This window comes from Peromyscus maniculatus, chromosome 7, assembly GCF_049852395.1.
Source record: "Peromyscus maniculatus bairdii isolate BWxNUB_F1_BW_parent chromosome 7, HU_Pman_BW_mat_3.1, whole genome shotgun sequence".
Taxonomy (NCBI): Eukaryota; Metazoa; Chordata; class Mammalia; order Rodentia; family Cricetidae; genus Peromyscus; species Peromyscus maniculatus.
In genome coordinates this window covers 22,431,945-22,451,733 of record NC_134858.1, presented here as the reverse complement: position 1 = coordinate 22,451,733, position 19,789 = coordinate 22,431,945, and the positions used below count along the sequence as shown (strand labels likewise).

At 39.8% G+C, this 19,789-nt stretch overlaps 1 protein-coding gene and 1 non-coding gene across 2 annotated transcripts in view; both read left to right on the top strand.

Annotated features, from left to right (window-relative positions):
• The window catches only part of Dpy19l2 (dpy-19 like 2), a 103,311-nt gene that overhangs the window by 12,496 nt on the left and 71,026 nt on the right, over nucleotides 1–19,789 (top strand). Inside the window, exons 5-9 of the mRNA XM_006991681.4 lie at nucleotides 117–237; nucleotides 2,248–2,341; nucleotides 7,006–7,063; nucleotides 9,164–9,255; nucleotides 11,425–11,524. Of these exons, the coding sequence (XP_006991743.1) occupies nucleotides 117–237; nucleotides 2,248–2,341; nucleotides 7,006–7,063; nucleotides 9,164–9,255; nucleotides 11,425–11,524 (465 nt within the window). The remainder of the gene's footprint in view (nucleotides 1–116; nucleotides 238–2,247; nucleotides 2,342–7,005; nucleotides 7,064–9,163; nucleotides 9,256–11,424; nucleotides 11,525–19,789) is intronic.
• On the top strand, nucleotides 500–608 carry LOC121831180 (U6 spliceosomal RNA). Its single transcript, XR_006074567.1, has one exon. It is a non-coding gene; the product is annotated as a U6 spliceosomal RNA (small nuclear RNA).

The window sequence follows — 19,789 nt, the reverse complement described above, 5'->3', positions numbered from 1 at the left end:
GTTTCTCAAATAAGTTTGCTTAGGTTTATAACTTTAAAGCAAACATCATAGAATGGTATTTTAGAAAAGCTCTCTTTATGATCAGAATATGTTTTCTTCTATCTTCTTTTTTATAGGTAGTCATAGCCTACTGGTATCGCACAGTCGTGGGCATAATGAATTTATTTGGGTTGGAAACTAAGACCTGCTGGAATGTCACCAGAATAGAACCTCTTAAAGAAATCCAGAGCTGTGAAGGCACGTGTCCTCCTCTACGCTGCTGTGTGCTCACTGGTGTTTCCATAGACATCTGATGTTGTGACACACTTTAAGGTTTATTATAAACTGTGATCAATTTTATTTAAGACAGTAGAGGACTGATCGTATCAGTAAATATTTTACACCTTAGTTATTTTTTGAGAAGACTGCATGCTTAGCAATTTGGGTATTTAACTCCCAACATCAGGTATTTTTGAGTAAAAATCAATTTCAGAATGACATGGTACAAAGAATGTTTGTGGTGCTCGCTTCGGCAGCACATAAACTAAAAAATTGGAATGATACAGAGAAGATCAGCATGGCCCCTGCGCAAGGATGACACACAAATTCGTGAAGTGTTCCATATTAAAAAAAAAAAAAGAATGTTTGTGGTAACATTAGTGCATTCATTAGGGGGGCAAAGGGCCAAATATATACTTGCAATAGTTATGGGTTAGTTGATGTTAATAATCAGCTATTATAAATATTGTTTTATCTTTGTTCACACTACAAGAAGAATTTTAATGAAACTCTCCCCGAATATCTTTTTTTTTTTCTTGGTTTTTTAAAGACAGGATTTCTCCATGCAACTTTGGAGCCTGTGCTGGAACTCACTCTGTAGACCAGGCTGGCCTTGAACTCACAGAGATCTGCCTGCCTCTGCCTCCGGAGTGCTGGGATTAAAAGTGTGTGTCACCTGCCACCACCAGCTGGCCCCTGAATATCTTCTATATGGTATCTTTGCCCAAAACAAATAAACAAACAAACAAACCAAAACTCTGTTGGAATTATGTAATAGTTTCCTAGATGCCCATGAGACTCTGTCCATAGCCACATAGAAACATGTATCTAACACACAGGTGTTTTCAATGTCTTCATTTTTCTACAATATTGCTACTTGCTACATTTATTTAACTCTTGGAATATGAAAAAATTTGAATTTCCCATACTTTTTTATTGATTCCCTTAAAAATCTAAAGTGATGCTGGGGAAGATGCTTAAGGAGTGAAATGCTTTGTGATTTTTGCAACATATAGCAATGGAGACTACGGCTCATCACACTAAATTAAACTTTGTAGTGCGTCCATCATCAGCTTTTCTAAGGGTAAAAGGCATCACCTTGAACATATGTGATATATATTAAGTTCTCAATCAGCAACAGACTAGTGTTTGGTACTTGAAGAGCTGGAAGACATGGATCTAAACTGGGAGAGCTTATACTATCATCAAGGCTGTTAGCAGTTATCACCATAGTGCGTATTACAAATGTCCAGATGCTGGGAGTGTACTCAAGGGCAGATCACACTGGACCACTTGCTGGCTGGGAATTTGCATCTTACATACTGCAGAGCCATAAGGGATCTACATACTGAAGCATCATTGCCAGCTTCATTGAAGCACATTTGTAAGGGTAGAGGTGGGTTCCATGCAATCAGGTAGATGGCTGATAGGCTCTCAGTCAGTTGGAAAAAAAGATCACTGCAAATGTCTGGATTTCGGAAGTAAAACGTTTGAGTGAGAAGAAGGAGAGTGAAGAATCCTATAAATGGCTTCTGGTTTGAGTCTTTGGACTGACAGGAGAATAAAAAGATAACAGATGAGGTGACTGGATCATATCACAGAGACTAAGGCTTTTCCCTGAGATTAGGGACTGTGTGTCACTCACCGGAGAACCTAGAAAAGACAAAATATGCAGCATTTCTACTGAAAGTCCCAGACACTGAGCAGCAGCATTATTGTCTAAATTAATGCGAACTCCAACAGACCATCACATTATAGAAACATGCCACTAAGGGGCAGTGTAAATGTAACCAAATGTATGTTGTAGGGGTTGGGGCTATGTGAGAGGCCCTGGCTTTGGTCCCCAGGACAGCAAACAAACAAGATGATTCTAACATTAAAGACTGATCGTGAAAGCAAATACTTTCAGCCAACTTATGAGTTCTTGATTATAAAGCACTGAAATTATTTTTCTTATTAAATACTGACCAGTCTGTGTCTTTTTTAAAGGATTGGGAGACCCTGCCTGCTTTTACGTTGGTGTAATTTTTATGTTGAATGGACTAATGATGGGATTGTTCTTCATCTATGGTACATACCTGAGGTAAGACTAGTAAAGACTAGTAAAGACTACTAAAGTGAGCGAGCCTATAAAGAATGGTTGATCCCTACTGGCTAAATGAAGAGGAAGCAGATGACACCAACTGACGGGTTCTAGGAAATTTGATAGAAATGGTTTTCCCTAACCAGTACCATGCAAACAGAAAACGAACCTCTGCTAACGACACCTTACAGGCCTCTATTTTATCTTCTTGAAGATTTTTGAAAACTAAGATTTATTAACAAAAATGTTAATGAAGATGCCTCTAGTTCATGTGTAAGTTATGACAACATTACATAGCAGAATGTTGTTTCTAATTTTATTCTTTTTGATGTGAGATTTTAAAAGTTATCAAACATTTTTATATCATTTGTGGAAGACACATTCATTAGCCAGTCTTTCTTGATTATAGTATTACAGTTTTGTTTGGAGTGTAAAGATGCCTAGTCTCAGGCCATGAAATTAATTATTATAATCATATATTATTCCCCTGCTTTCAATTGCTCTTTAGGAGAGCCAAAGGAGTTAGCTTTTCTCATTGAAATTTAAGGCAAAGTCAACCATGGTTCTATCTAGGAACACTTTGTCATGAACTACAGGCTCAGCTGCCCTTTCTCTATTTCTTCTTGTTTTTACTTGAATGTGCTGTCTGGAGTCATCTCGTGACCTGGGTGTGTGTGGGGGACCATAGAGAGAGCAGCTATACCTGGTTCTACCCAGCCTAGCAGCCTTGCACTGATGGAATAGTGCCAACAGAGAACTTGTTGTTCATTTTTGTTGATTGATATATATCCATATTGCTTAACTACTTTGTCAGATTTATTTGTTTCTTTCAGTGAAATATATTCCCGAGCCGTGAGCTTTGTTTTCAGTGGTTATTTTTGAATGACATAAAATTAGAAGTAAAAAAAAAATCTGGGGACAGTATCCCAGCAAGTGTCCTCCTCTATTGTGCTCTGCCTTATAATTTTAGACAGGACCTCTTACTGAACCTGGTGATCACTGATCGGATAGATGTTCTGGCCAGGGAGTGCCCTTGATCCTCCTGCTTCTACCTCTCAGTGCTGGTTTGGTGCCTGTCCTAGATCTCACTCTGTAGACCCGGCTGGCCTCAAACTCAGAGAGATATGCCTGGCTTCCCGAGTGTTGGGATTAAAGGCATGTGCCACCACCGCCTGGCTGGAGATCAAAATTCCTGTCCTCAAGTGGTCCTTTGGGAATGATTGAATGTGGAACCATAAAATTTGATGTCTCTATATTTCCCTAAACCAAAACAACTTTAAATGCTCAAAGAGAAAACTTTAATATAATACCATAAATCTTGAGGATTTATGGCACAGGAAAATACTAAAAGATACAGACATAAGCAAAGACCTTCTTAATAGAGTTCTAACAGCTCAGGAAATAATTGCTAGCACTACCATAATGCAACTGATCTAGTCTGACTTGAGAAGTTAAGCAGGGCTGGGCCTGGTTAAAACATCGATGGGAGAAAATAATTACAAGAATCAACAAATTGGATTGTATGAAATTGAAAAGCTTCTGCATGGAGAAGGAAATACTTTGCAGAATTAACACACAGACCACACAATGGGAGAAAAATTCGGGAAGTCTCAAAGTCTTAGATCATAGAGCTACTTGCAAATCCATCTTTATTATTGCACTAGTCACACTATCCAGAAATAGAAAACAGCCTAGTTACCTGTCAACAGATTAACTGATAAAGAAAATGTGGTACATACACCCAATAGAATATTTTGAACCCTAAATAAATATGAAATCATGACATTTGCAGCAAAATGAATGCAAATGAAAATCATTGGGTTAAATAGAATAAGCCAGACTCAGAAAAAAAAAAAAAACATGTTTCATATGAGGAACCTAGATTTCAATAAAAGTATATGTGTGTATACGTGTGTGCATGCAAGTGTGCATGCTTGCTCATAAGTCATGAAACTAGAGAGGGAATCTTGAGAGGTGAAGAAGGTGCTGAAGAGCTAGAAAGAGTGATAGAACACACATGACTGAAAACCAGAAGGGACTGGAGAGACGGAGCAGAAGTTAAGACCACCTGCTGCCCTTGCAGAGATCTCAGCTTCAGGTTCCAGCACCCACACTGGGCAGTCCACAAACACTGTCACTCCAATGCCGTCTCTGGCTTCCGCAGACACCGGCACACGTGTAGTGCACATACAGACAAGCGGAAGTGGGAACTGGCTAGGAAAGGAAAGAGGACCAATGGAGGGGAGAGAGGTTAGGAGCAGAGAGGAGGGGAGAGCACAGCTTAATAATATATTTGTAGGAATATGCCACGACAAAACTCAGTGGTTTTTATGCTAACTTAAATAAAATTCAGAAGTAGAAAAGGAAGTGTGGTACATATATACAGTGGGATTTATTCAGCTGTAAATAAAAGTGAAATTGTTTCACCTTCAAGAAAATGCATGGAACTGGAGAGTATCCTAGTTAACTGAAATAAACCAATAAAGACTGATACCATGTTTTCTTTTATATGTAGATTTAATATAGATTTTAAAATATAGGCTGAGTCATGAAATTAGAAGGAATACTATTTTCCAGAGACAAGGGACTAATGGACATGGAAGTAGGGAACAAGAGTAAGTAAGGGGTGGGGTGGTTCAGTGGTTAAGAGCAGTTGGTGTCCTTGCAGATGATCAGGGTTCAGATTCTAGCATCCACACGGCTGGTTGCAGCCATCTGTAATCCCAATTCTAAAGGGTATGACACTCTCCTCTGGCCTCCTTGGGCACCAGACATGCACATTTATGGTGTGCACATATACATACATGCAGGAAAACACTCATAAACATAAAAGTAAGAAATGGATAAATGTAATGAGGAAAAAGAAAACATGCATAGTGTGATTCTCTGAATCTAGATTTTTTTTTATTATTTTATTTTATTTTACAATACTATTCAGATCTACATAACAGCCACAGATTCCCTTGTTCTCCCCCTTCCTGCCCCCCTCCCCTTCCCCCCAGCCCACCCCCCATTCCCATCTCCTCCAGAGCAAGGCCTCCCCGGAGGACTGAGATCGATCTGGTAGACTCAGTCCAGGCAGGTCCAGTCCCCTCCTCCCAGATTGAGCCAAGCGTCCCTGCATAAGTCCCAGGTTTCAAATGGCTAACTCATGCAACAAAGTGCTAAAGAGGCCCACAGAAATCCACAAAGATACCCCCACAAAAGACTGCTGGCAATGGCCAAGAGACAGCCGGGACTGACCTACTCTGGTGATGGGATGGCCAAACACCCTAATAGTTGTGCCAGAAACACCATCCAAGGACTGAGGAATCTGGATGCAGGGATCCACAGCTAGGCCCTGGGTGGAGCGCCGGGAGTCTAATTATCGAGAAAGAGGAGGGTTTATATGAGCGAGAATTGTTGAAACCAAGGTTGGATAAAGCACAGGGACAAATAGCCAAACGAATGGAAACACATGAACTATGAACCAAAGGCTGAGGGGCCCCCAACTGGATCAGGCCCTCTGAATAGGTGAGACAGTTGATTGGCTTGATCTGTTTGGGAGACATCTAGGCAGTGAATCTAGATTTTTATAGAGATATACTAGTTTGTATGTGTTAGAAATTAACTACATATATTTTATATATGATATACATGTGTGTATATAAGATATGAAAGCAGAAGGCAGACCAAAAAGAATGCAAAGTGGGAAAGGAACAAAAGAATATAATAGGCTGAATATGAGCAAAATAAAATCACATATATATGATATGTATTGTATATGATGTCATATATATGGTATATACATGAATATATCATAATGAAACCATTATGTTGTATGCTAACTAAAACATATCTAAAATAAAGACAAAATGAGTTGGCGTGCTTTCCCTTCTGATCAATGTAAGGCATCTCACAATGCCTTATGACGTCCTTTCACAGGCCACACATCTCTTCTGTAGTTCATTGTCTTGTTACCTGTACACAGTGGTCAGGGCTATTATCACAGCTCGCTGCTTTCATTTTTATTTCTTCATCTCATTCCCCCAATATTTATTGTATCCCATGCTGAGGAAACAGTGATGAGTGAGCTCATATAGACTCTGCCGGCTTGGTGTTTATAACACAGAGGCTTGGGATCTGGGCCACAGATGAACGTATACAAGACAAGAAACACTACACAACATGGGTCTGAAGGTCTGTGATGATTATTAGGCACCATAGGTCTGGTGTGTAGAGTCTACAGTGTGGCTCCCGACAGAGTATTTGTAGTCCACCAGTTAGGAGTTATTGCCAAGTGAAACTGTTAGTCTTTGGCATTAATCCCTCAGTCACTTAAGCCTAATTTCAAAAGACAAAACTTGACTCAGTTTACATTACTAACAGAATACCATACAGACCAAAGTGCTGGGCTGTGCATTTAAAATTATTTTATGCCCTTGGTTTATTTAGAAAACATTTTGATGTAATTAGAAAATTGAGACTGTATTCTGTGTACACTTTTTGTCTTTATACAGTCAGGATCTGGGAAACTATACAGGCATTTGGGAAATATTTGTGGTCTTATGGCTTAGTTATTCATGTCTTAAGCATAGAAAATTACGGTTTCTAATTCTGGGTTAATTTTGGGGGAAGAACCTGTGTGTTGCATGCTCTGACTGTGTACTTTATTCTTTTTACAGTGGAAGTCAGTTAGGAGGTCTGATTACAGTAGTGTGCTACTTTTTCAATCATGGAGAGGTTTGTGTTCTATTCAATCTTTTTAAAACATAGAGTGGCTTGTATGAACAAGTAAATATAACCACTAACTATGATGGTTACATTGTGTTGTGACTGTGCAATCTCAAAGCACTTTGGTGTAAATTGATATGCTAATTATATTAATCTAAAATCGTAAATCAGTAAAATTGAAAATACGTGATCTATCAACCTGTTGATGCTTATTTACATACATAATGTTTTGTAGATAAATGACAGCATTGCATTCTCTGATTCAGGCACTTTATGCACGTCGTTAATTGACTATTAAACCTCTAGTGGCCGGATGTTATCTTCATCATGCAGGTTATGAAACTGAAATTTAGAGAATTACATTACTTAGCCGAGATTGCATGGTGAAGCTGGGCTTCCCGTCCTGTGTTTGTCTGGCTCTAAAACCTCACTTTCCTCTCTTTCTGAAATATACACCTGTCCCTTTCTTCTTTTGACTTTTTCAGGCAAGGGTCTCACTGTGTCTCCTAGGCTGGCTTCAAAACTCCTGATTCTCCTGCCTCAGCCTCCTAAGTGCTAGAATTATATTGCTTGTACACCATATCTGGCTTTGAAAGTTGTTTTTTTAAATGGTAAGAACATTAAGACAACATCTACCCTCTTAACCATTTTTTTTATTCTACAATACAGTATTTTTAAAGATTTATTGTGCGAGTGTGTGCGTGCATTGTTGTGGTTGTGCTTGTGGAGTCCAGAGAGGGTGTCATAGCTCTTGGAGATGGAGTTACAGGCAGTTGTGAGCCACCCTGTGAATACTAGGAATTGAACACCCATCCTTGTGCCCTCAGATCCATCTGTCCAGCCCCCAAATTTAACAAAATGTTGCGGGTCAGATCTCCAGAACTTGCCCATCTCACACAACTGAGTCATTGCTCTTCCCAAAGGTTACAATGGTGCTGGCCCGAGAGCAGGCAGGCAGTTTACTCAGTAGCTGCCCCCGCCCCAACCCCTTCGCTGCTTCTACTGAGTTATTCTTCCTTTTCTGTAAGTCATCCCAACAGACATAGTCGGGCTAAAATGAGCTCCTAAAAATGGTTTACAATATGATGGATTCATTGTGAGTGTGCTCCACATTCTAGATTATGCATTAGATGTTGAATGTGTGGTAAGAAGAGAGAATCTGACTATTATTGTTTAGAATCAAATGCGTCAAATGCGCTATGTAGTGGCCCAGGTTACATGCAGCACATGTCTTTATCTCCTGTTATAATGGGCCAAATTAAAAAATCAGTTAGCTACAGGAAGAAACAAAGTCACACATAAAATGCTTTAAATATATGACATTCAATGAAAACAAATGCCTTATCATTCAACAATCTGTTGGCACAAGGAAAAGATTTTATTTGGGTGTGCAAGCTTTGGTGGACCGAGTTTGAGTTGGGAATAAAACCAATTACTCTTTTCAAGGTCTACAAGTTTGGTTTCTTACACAAATTATAACTTTCCGAGACTCTTAATAAAGCAATCATACTCTTAATAGGTGATAAAAACTTAATTTCTTTCTGTAAGTTTAGGGTTTCTGGTAGAAAAATTTATACCATGAATATTAACCGTGTGTCTTAAGACAGTCTAAATATATATATTCAATTTTAGGATTTTCACTGTGTTCATTACTAGCAATTCTCAGTGCTTTCAATTACCTTTAAAAACTTAACTCACGTAGAGTGTATTTGATTAACTCAGGGTCAGTCTTAACAGCTGATTATGTCTATCTATACTAATTGGAACTTACTGTGTACAGTATCTCAAAGCCCCACATGCCAGGCTCAGGCTGTGGTGTGCTCTGAGCCTGTGGCCCTCACAGCACCTATCCCTGGGTATTTGCTGGCCTTGTGGCTAAGTTGTGTAGGATTTGATATAGTTTTTACGTGTTTCTGACCTCAGTTCAAAGTGCTCCCTTACTGGCCACGAGAGAGAATGTCAAAGGACCGGAAGCTATCCCAGACAGTGAGAAATAGGATATAATGAGCCTAGTATTAAAATTCTAAAAGTAAGCCAATCCCAGAGTTTTAAGTGAGGAACATTCACTGTAACGGAGAATAATGCAAACTGCGTGTTTTATGCATTCAGGCCACCCGTGTGATGTGGACACCACCTCTCCGGGAAAGCTTTTCATATCCATTCCTTGTACTTCAGATGTATGTCTTAACTACTATCCTCAGGTAACTTCAGTCATAAAACAAAGCTAAATAAATTGTTATTTTTCTTAAGATTTGCTTTAACTTAAGTCATAATTACCAAATTAAACCATGTTTTACAACTATTTAAAAAATAAATTGAGTAATAAGATAATCATAACATAAATTTATCAACTTTTTCTAACATTGAAAATGTCAGCCTACAGGTTCTAAATAATAATTTTATGGTTTTTAAAGAAATATTTATTTGTTTTCTTGTGTGTGAATAAGTATTTTGCCTACATGTGTGCACTTTCACTGTATACATTCCTGGTGCCCACAGAGGTCAGAAGAGCGTGTCAGATCCTCTGGACATATAGTTACAGATGAGTGTGAGTCATCATGTGAGTGTTGGGAGTTGAACCTTGGTCTTCTGCAAAAGCCATGTGTCCAGCCCCATTCAAAGGTTTTTGAGAAACAAGTACTAAATTCCTCAAAGCTAACGTACTCCAGCTCATTGTTCCCTAAACTGTGTCTTTGAAAGATTAATATAGTGCCATGAAAAGGGGCTCCCATGTATGAATAGATTCGGGAAGTTGTAAACTTTATAGTCCCAAAGAGTACACACACACACACACACACACACACACACACACACACACACATGCGTGGCACACACACACACACACACACACACACACAAGAATGTTGTACATAAATGCAATACATATAATCAATTTCTGAATGATGTTTTTAATAATTCAGCTAGTTTCAAATTGTCTTGGATACGCTCTTGTGTGAATTAAGTTTTAAGTATTTTAGAAATGTAAGAGGTCTGAGAAAAACAAAGAACAGAATACTATAAATAACTTGGCTATATGATATAGATTCATAGAACATTAGTGAATGAAATGTCCTCTAAACTCTCAGGGAATAACCATAGTCACTTTACTAAGCTCTGGGAGGTTACCTTATATGACAATCCTCACTTCCTTTCCCTCCTCTTCTCCTCTTTTTTTTTATTCTAAAGTTGTGCATCATGTATTTAAAAGTACCCACAGAGGCAGGAATTATGCCAAATTTAAATCTTTAGCCACAGACTACTTAGCACACACCCAAGTAACTAATTAAAGCACACATTTGCTAGCCAACTGAATAAAGGTAGAGTGTGCATTCTAAGCTCACTGCAGATCTTGAGAACAGGCTGCCTCCTGGTGTGTGAGCAATTAGTGGTTGAATATGACTTTGGGAATCTGCTCCCAGTTCAGGTTTCAATCTTTATTCCTTACATTGTGTGCTTAGAAAAATTATAGAGAAAGATGCTACCCTCTCTCTTCCATGATGTTTGTTCATTTGCTAATTGAGGGGCAAGGGGAGTCATACAGTGAAATGTGCTCATCAGGACATTTAAGATCATGACCTTGAAGGCATGCACTCTATTTAACTAAAGCCAATTTTGTCTGAATAAATACAAGATTGCCAGATGCTCAGGCAGTCTTTGTGCTTTGCTTGGGACCTGGGGCTTGAAAATAAGGATCCCTCCCACCCCAGACTGTGCAAAACGTGAAGCTGCAGCCACAGAGCTGGTTTGTTCTCCACACAAATGTTCGCATTAGCCTTTTCATATTCCGAGAGATGTTACACTCTCTTTGGTGAAAGATTTTGGTTCCCAAAGTCATCCTGCTTTGGAATACACAATCTGCATGCCGACTGCAGCAGTGGACTGTCCTTCGCCTTACTGTTTGAAGAACTCCCGGGAGTCCCCCACAAGTGCTGGTGCACTCCTGGACTGCAGTCCGCTTCTTCCTCATTATTTTCTGAATCATGTGGGAAGGACTTCTCTGTGTACTGAGGGACACCCTAAGGAGCATAGGATCAGTGTCATGTCCTGTTTCCTGAGCTTTCCCTGGAGATTAAAATTGAACGGTAAACATTTTTTTTTTAAATAAGGAACCAAAGTTGTGTTTAAATAATTTACTGAAAAATTTTGTACAAGTTCTAAATATCTAATTTTGTTTTATTCAAGCATTCCTCTTGTGTATCCATTTAAAATGATTTTAGTAAGTTGATTTCCAAAGTTATATTTTGTTGTTTTACATGAAAGGTAAGGAGATCAGTTAGTTTTTGTGTTCAGCAAGGACTCCTGTGTTTCTGAGATACTGGCTGCGGAACTGTAGTTCACAGAAGAACTTTTGTGCTGCTTCCTTCCCTCAGGACCTCAACCCTTCACAAAAAATACCTCATGGCGCTCTGCTTCTCCAACGTCGCTTTTATGCTTCCTTGGCAGTTCGCTCAGTTTATACTTTTTACACAGGTAAGATAGTTTGAACTAATTTAGGCTGAATGCTTATGTGCATGGTTGTTCTAGTAGAGGGCTGTAGAATGCCTGTTATCTATCTATTTTCTATCTATCTATCTATCTATCTATCTATCTATCTATCTATCTATCTATCTGTCTGTCTGTCTGTCTGTCTGTCTGTCTGTCTGTCTGTCTGTCTGTCTGTCTATCTATCTATCTATCTATCTATCTATCTATCTATCTATCTATTTATCTATCTCTTTGAGGCTAGCTTCAAATTCACTCTGCAACCCAAGATGGCTGTCCATGAACTTGTGATGTTCCTGCCTTCACTTCTCAAGTGCAGGGATGACACAGGCACCATTACACCTAGCTGATTTTATCTGTGCTTTCAAGGGCTGTCAAATTAGGGCTGATCATTAAGTCTTCATAAATGTCTGTATTCTGTCTGTTCTGTTTGAGGAGCAAAATTCCACCAGGAGCCAAGCCATTCTCAATATTTTTTCTTTTTTTCTTCTCTGTCTGTGTCTGTCTGTCTGTCTGTCTGCCTGTCTCTCTCTCTCTCTCTCTCTCTCTCTCTCTCTCTCTCTCTCTCTCTCTCTCTCTCTCTCTCAGTGTTTTTGAGACAGGGATTTTTGTGTAGCCCTGGCTGTCCTGGAACTCACTCTGTAGACTAGGGAGACCTTGAACTCACAGAGATCCACCTGCCTCTGGTATTAAAGGCATGTGCCACCACCACTCAACCATTTCCCAAGCTCTCATCAAGAACTTGCTTATGTGAATTGAAGCCGTATTCTTTTCTCTAAAATATTAATAGCGAGAAATTAAACTCATGAAGCAGAGTAAGAGGACAACATGATGAAGATTAATGGCAATAAGAATATCCATAGGTCCTTACCATCAACAGTGATGCTCTGTACCAGAATGAGACATGGATTATGACTTGAGCTCAATAAGCACAGCATGTTTAGAGAATTTTAAAGGGATTCTCAGTTCTTATTAGAATCAACTGTAACTTGGGTCATCCTATAGTTATTGTTGGTGTAGGCTGAAATCATAGAATATAAGTAACTTTTATGTATGGGTATTTTGCTTGCATGTAAGTCTGTGCATGACATGGAGGCAGTCCCTGCAGAGGTCAGAAGAGGGTGTTGGATCTCCTAGAACTGGAGTGACATTGATTATTATGTGCTGCTTCGTGGATGCTGGGAATCAAATCTAGGTTCTCTGGAAGAGCAGCTACTGCAGTTAACCACTGAGCCATGTCTCTAGCCCCTAGAATGTATTTTTAACAAGTCACTTCATTATAAGCAAATTTATCAATCCAGTAGTACTGATGAAGCTATGTGAGAGGCTCCTAAAGCGGGTTCAAAATTGCATTAGTGATTTTCCAACTGTTCAAAGCATATTCAAGACTTAATTTTCTTAACTAAAACACATGCTTACATTTGGGTTGGTATTTACATGTTCATCGGGAGATTCAAAATTTTTCTGGGGTATTAGATTCCATTTTTAAAAATAAGAGTAAAGGTTAGTTCATGTCCCCTAACCATTTTGTCTGAGAAATGGATATAAAGGAAAGATGGTCCATATTTCGAGGGACAAAAATGATGAAAGTGGGTCACAGGTATTTAGGATATTTGTTCTGACAAGGCCTTAGACATGATCATTCCAAGATGCTAAGAATTTTGGCAACTAGATTTTAATTTTTAACTTATTCAGTTTCCCTTTGGAATCCCTAGATAAGTTGGAAAAGTTGTGTTGGGAAAGTGAGATAACTGATGGAAGAAATTGTAGAGCAAGTTTGACAGAGATAAATTGTTTTTAGACAAGATTGTAGTGACATATTTATACATAATTGATTATCAATTCAATTGTCTTTCTTTATGGGACTGATTTTCAATCTGGGGTGCATAATTAGTCCATATCTTTTGTAATATGTAAGTCAGCATGACTGCATGACTTTTGCTTTTGCTAACAGCAGGGCCTTCTTTGCTGCCTGGAGTTTGTCCTTCTGTCACAAATAATGCTTTAGGGCAAGGAAAAGCTGCAGATGTCCTTGCCTAAGCAGGGACCTGGAAAGCAGACTGCCTGCATTGGCAGGACTGCACACCTATCATGTATTATGTGCACTATAGAAGATGCCCCCACACCAATTCTAACAAAACACTTCCCTCTTCTGCATGGGAATGTGGCCTTCCATTACCTTCCCAGCCCTTCCCTGGGTCACACGTGAATGTGACTTGTCCATTATCCTGCCAGACACATTGCTTGGTGACGGTACAATTGCACCTGGAGTGGAAGGACTCCCAAGTAAACCAAAGTCTACCCGAGGGGAATCACCAAACTTAGTGCTTGATTGAGTAAGGAGACTCTTGTCTGCAGCTTACCGTGGCCCATCCAATGAGCTCTAGTGATCTGCCTTTCTCTGTCCCTTTCAGAACTGATGTTATGGATGGATGCTGATGACCCTGGCTTTTGTGCTGAAGCACACAGACATTTTATCAGCTCAGCCATTTACACCCCACTCTGAATTTTTATTGTGAGCATGATTAGCAGGTGGTGCTAGCATTTCATTTAATTCCTGGAATCTTCAAGTTTCCTCTCTGGTGTCTTCGATGACCTACTGTTCATTGAAAGTGTATTTTTACATCTCTAATTATTTGTGTATGTTTTGAGGTCATTCTTGCTATTGATTAATAGTTTTATACCATTGGGATCTGAGAGAAAGCAGAGAACCATTTCATGTTTTATTTATCAAGACTTGTTTTGTGGCTTATAATGTTGTTAGTGTTAGACAAAGTCTAAGAATGTCTGCTTCCTATCTGTTTGGTAGAATATTATGCAGGTATCTCTTAAATGTGTTTGACTTTTATTGTAACTAGCTCTGAGGTTTATTCATGTATTTTAATTTTTAATTTATTTTTATGTGTACGGGTGTTTTGTCTGTGCACCAAAAGTATCCAGTAAGTAGGAAGGCAAGAAGACGGCATCAGTTTCACTTGTTCCCTATGCACAGATGGTTGTGAGCCACCGTGTCAGTGCTGGGATCTGAACCTGGGTCCTCTGAAAGAGTAGCCAATGCTCTTAAGTACTGAACCACTTCTCCACCTCCTCTACTTAGTTTTAATCTGGAAGACCTACTTAGATGTGAGAAGACATACCCCTCCCACTACTATTTAAAAACCTATAGATTCTTTTATGCCCAAAGAGTCAGTGGACATTTACAACAGTAACATCCTTTCGATGGGTTGTTCCTACTTTAAATGTGTAGTGATTAAATGTTATCTCTCCTGACTAGTTTGCTTTGAAGTTTACCAGGAACAAGAATGGTTGTTGTCTTGTTTGTGGCTTCCACTTGCATGTTACTTTGATGTTCAACTTTTGAGTCAGTTTATGGATGTCTCTCCTAGATCAATGGGTTTCTTGGAAATAGCAGATCGGTTGGTCTTGTTTGCTGATCCAGTCAATCAGTCTATATCTTTCAATGAGTGAGTTAAGGCCATTTTTGTTCAGGGTTATAACTGAAATGGATTTACTTTTATTTATGATTTTTGTTGTTTGATGTTTAGGTGTGCTGGTTAACTGGCAATTTTTTTCTTTCTAGATTTATAATTCTGAATGTTTGCAAGTTTGCTGTGTTCAACATGATTGATTCCTTTTCAGATCTTTTATGTTCATCTGTTATTTTCAGAGAATGTACTCCTTCCTGTATTCTCATCTATAAAATTATTGTTCTTGTTCCTCTGTGTATAGTATTCTTTGAAGAATTTTTAAGGTTTTCCTTCAGAATCTCTATTTCTGTGATTAATTTTCTCTATATATTTTTATATGTTTGCTTATGATCCTGTTTGGGAAAAAACTAATATAATAAATCAGTGAAGAGAAAAGAGTTAGGGCATGAAGTAAAGGGAGAGAGAGAGTATGAATGAAGGGGGAAGTATGTGTAAACTCATAAAAATCAGTGTAGAAATACTATGGATTAGCTTTAGAGAAAAGGACAGACTTAAGAGCTTCTTCAAATAAGATACAAGTAAGCATATCAGCTAACACTCAAAATATGTAACTGTACATACTAAGAGAAAATAAGTTTAATTAAAATGTTTTAAACATTTGACCAAGCTATTACACATATAAAACAGAAAATAAAATCTAAAAGTATGTACACAAATAGAAATAAACTGGAATCAGTGATCTTAATTGATGCTTTCTTTTGGAATGGGAGTTCACCCCTCTGTTTACCTTAGTTCTCTTGATGAGGACACTGCACCATGTTATTTTCTGCTGTGGTTGAGGAAGGGATGTTGAGGATCTCACCACTTCAGCCCTCCTTGAGTGTCTGTGTCTCCTCACTCTGTGTGGTTTGGGGTCTACTTCTCCTGTCCAGATGAAGCAACAGGGTCCTCATCCTGCCATGTACATCTCATGCTTTCAAAGATTCTCCTGCTCCCGGGGGCACTAGCAGAGGTGTAAGTACTGGGACACTAGGTGGTGCCAGTTTTCTAGTCCTTTCTCGGAGCTTTGGGGCCCCCAGCTATCCTCCTTTGCTTCTGAGTTCCTTTGGTTGAGGTCACCTTCTGCCCAGTTCTGATTTTCTCTGGAAGCACCTTGTCAGGTCACCTGCTCCTCTGCCATATGGTAGGGGAGGGGAATTATGGGTATTGTAAATCTCCCAGTTTCACATCTCTGTATTCCTGAGAAGAGTTTAGACTCTGAATTGGGTTCCCAGAAGTACGGGCTGTGTCCCTGAAACCACGGTGCTCGAGTGCCCTGGGGTTTTGCATGTGGAGGCTGGCTCTGAGCTCTAGAGCAGCTCTTCTTCCTTCCTGGAAGGACTCTGTCCAGGACAGAAGCTTGCCTGGTTTGGTGGGGTTGTTGCCTCAGTGCTCCCTGGTCCATTCATTCTGCCTCCCCATCCTTCTTGCCTTCTTTTGTGCATTTCTGAAGCTCTTCCAGTTCTTTCTTTGGTTCAGAGCCTGTTTTGTCTATCTTTCCTTACACTGACTCTCTCCTTCACCATCTCATGAAGTTAGTCTCCACTCTGCTATCTTCCTAGAAGTAACGAAACTCTTTTAATTGCAGTTTGCCTTATGGAGGCTCTTGTGTTTTGGCATTTCTTTTTTATTTAAAAGTTTTTTCCATTTTACATACCAATCACAGTTCCCCCTCCCTCCCTCCCTCCCTCCCTCCTCCTGCTCACTCCCTCCTTCCCCCAACCCCACTCCCCCATCCACTCCTTAGAGAGGGTAAGGCCTTTCATGGGGAGTCAATAAAGTCTGGCACATCAAGTTGAGGCAGGACCAAGGCCCTCTCACCTGTATGGAGGCTGAACAAGGTATCCCTCCATAGGGAATGGGCTCCAGAAAGCCACTTCATGCACCTGGGATAAACTCTGGTTCCAGTGTCAGTGGCCCCACATACTGCCCAAGCCACACAACTGTCACCCACATTTGGAGGACCTAGTTCGATCCCATGCAGGTTCCCCAGCTATTGGTCCAGATTCAGTGAGCAGCAAATAGCTCAGGTCAGCTGTCTCTGTGGGTTTCCCCATCATGATCTTGATCCCTTTGCTCATATAATCCCTCCTCTCTCTCTTGGACTGGACTCCTGGAGCTCCACCCATTGCTTAGTTGTGGATCTCTGCATCTGCTTCCATCAGTTGCTGGATGAAGGTTATATGATGACAATTATGGTAGTCATCGATCTGATAACAGGGGAAGGCCAGGTCAAGGACCCTCTCCACTATTGCTTGGAGTCTTAGCAGGGGTCCTCCTTGTGGCTTCCTGGGAATTTCCCTAGCACCCGGTTCCTCCCTAACCCCATAATGGGCCCTCTATCAGGATATTTCTTTCCTTTCTCTCCCTCTTTGTCCCTCCTCCAACTCGACCATCCCATTCCCTCATGTTCTCTTGTCACCTCCTCTTACCTCCTCCTCTTCCCGCCATGCTCCCAATGTACTCAGGAGATCTTATCTATTTCTCTTTTCTAGGGGGATTCATGCATGTCTCTCTTATGGTCCTCCTTGTTACCTAGCTTCTCTGGGGTTATGGATTGTAGCCTGGTTATCCTTTGCTTTACATCTAATATCCACTTATGAGTGAGTACATACTGTGTTTGTCTTTTTGGGTCTGGGTTACCTCACTCAGGATGGTTTTTCTAGTTCCATCCATTTGCCTGAAAATTTCATGATGTCATTGTTTTTACCACTGAGTAATACTCCTTTGTGTAAATGTACCACATTTTCTTTATCCATTGTTTGGTCGAGGGGCATCTAGGTTATTTACAGGTTCTGGCTATTATGAAGAAAGCTGCTATGAACATAGTTGAGCAACCGTCCTTGTGGCATGAATGTGCTTCCTTTGAGTATATACCCAGGAGTGGAATAGCTGGGTCTTGAGGTGCATTGATTTCCACCAGATTGATTCCACCAGATTGATTCCAAAGTGGCTGTACAAGTTTGCACTCCCACCAACAGTGGAGGAGTGTTCCTCTTACTCTACATCCTCTTCAGCATAGGCTGTCATTAGCATTTTTTATCTTAGCCATTCTGACAGGAATAAGATGGTATCTCAGAGTTATTTTGATTTGCATTTTCCTGAGAGCTAAGGATGTTAAGCAATTCTTTAAGTGTTTTTCGGCCATTTGAAATTCTTCTGTTGAGAATTCTCTGTTTAGTCTGTACCCCATTTTTTAATTGGACTATTTGGTATTTTGATGTCTCATTTCTTAAGTTCTTCATGTATTTTGTAGATCATCCCTCTGTCAGATGTAGGCTTGGCAAAGATCTTTTCCCATTCTGAAGGCTGTCATTTTGTCTTATTTACTGTGTCCTTTGCCTTATAGAAGCTTCTCAGTTTCAGGAGGCCCCATTTATTAATTGTTGCTCTCAGTGTCTGTGCTACTGGTGTTATATTTAGGAAGTGGTTTCCTGTGCTGATGTGTTCAAGGCTACTTCCTACTTTCTCTTAGGTTCAGTGTAACTGGATTTATGTTGAGCTCTTTGATCCACTTGGACTTCAGTTTTGTGCAGAGCAGTAGATACGGATCTATTTGCAATCTTCTACATGCAACCATCCATTTATGCTAGCACCATTTGTTGAAGATGCTTTCTTTTTGCCACTGTGTATTTTTGGCTTCTTTGTCAAAAATCAGGTGTTCATGAGTGTGTGGATTAATGTTAGGGTCTTCAATTCAATTCCATTGATCCACATGTCTGTTTTAATGTCAATACCAAGCTCTTTTTATTACTACAGCTCTATGTAGAGCTTGAAGTCAGGATGGTGATGCCTCTGGAGGTTCTTTTATTGTACAGGATTGTTTTGGCTATCCTGAGTTTTTTGTTTTTCCACATGAAGTTGAGTTGTTCTTTCAAGGTCTGTACAGAATTGTGTTGAGATTTTGATGGGAATTGCATTGAATCTGTAAATTGCTTTTGGTAAGATTGCCATTTTTACTATGTTGATCCTACCTATCCTCCAAGAGCATGGGAGATCTTTCAATTTTCTGATATCTTCTTCAATTTCTTTCTTCAAAGATTTAAAGTTCTTGTCATATAGGTCTTTTTCTTGTTTGGTTAGAGTTACCGCAAAATGTTTTATGTTATTTGTGGTTATTGTAAAGGGTGATTTTTTATTGATTTCTTTTTCAGTCCATTTATCATTTGTATACAGGAGGGCTATTGATTTTTTTTTTTTTGAGTTAACCTTGTATCCCATGTTTTGGCATTTCTAAGCCATGGTGGATTCTGCATCTACACAACTCTATATCTCATTAACTCCTTTGTGCTGTTACTTGTGCATGAAGGTGCTTTCTGGATCTCTGTAAGAATTTCCACAGAAGAGAAACATCCAAAGCTTCCAAGTGGCAAATTGTGTCTCCTGTCCTAGTGCTTTTGAGGGAACTGAAGAAGACCTGTGTTTGGGCGTGCCCATCAAGAACTCAGATGCACCTCCTTGAAGATGAAACAGTGTCACTAGAGTATAGGTGTTGGATGTTTCCTGCACAGATGGACCTGGACAGAGGCCTTACCTGTGCAAGTAACAGTCATTCTGCCTTACAGCACACTTGCAGTGCCAAGAAAGCCGCCAAGAGGCAAAGGAGGCTCGGCATCGACCACACGCCCTCTGCAGAACTAGCTTTCTCCTGAGGCAGGCCTCCGAGGTCTGGGGATGGGCAAGTGCTCAAGTCAGGTTTTCCTACCTGAACAATTTGTGTATTTTCCAACCTCTTTGAGACGCCATCTGGCAGCTGCTCTATCCTTCATAGGATTAGGATTTTAAA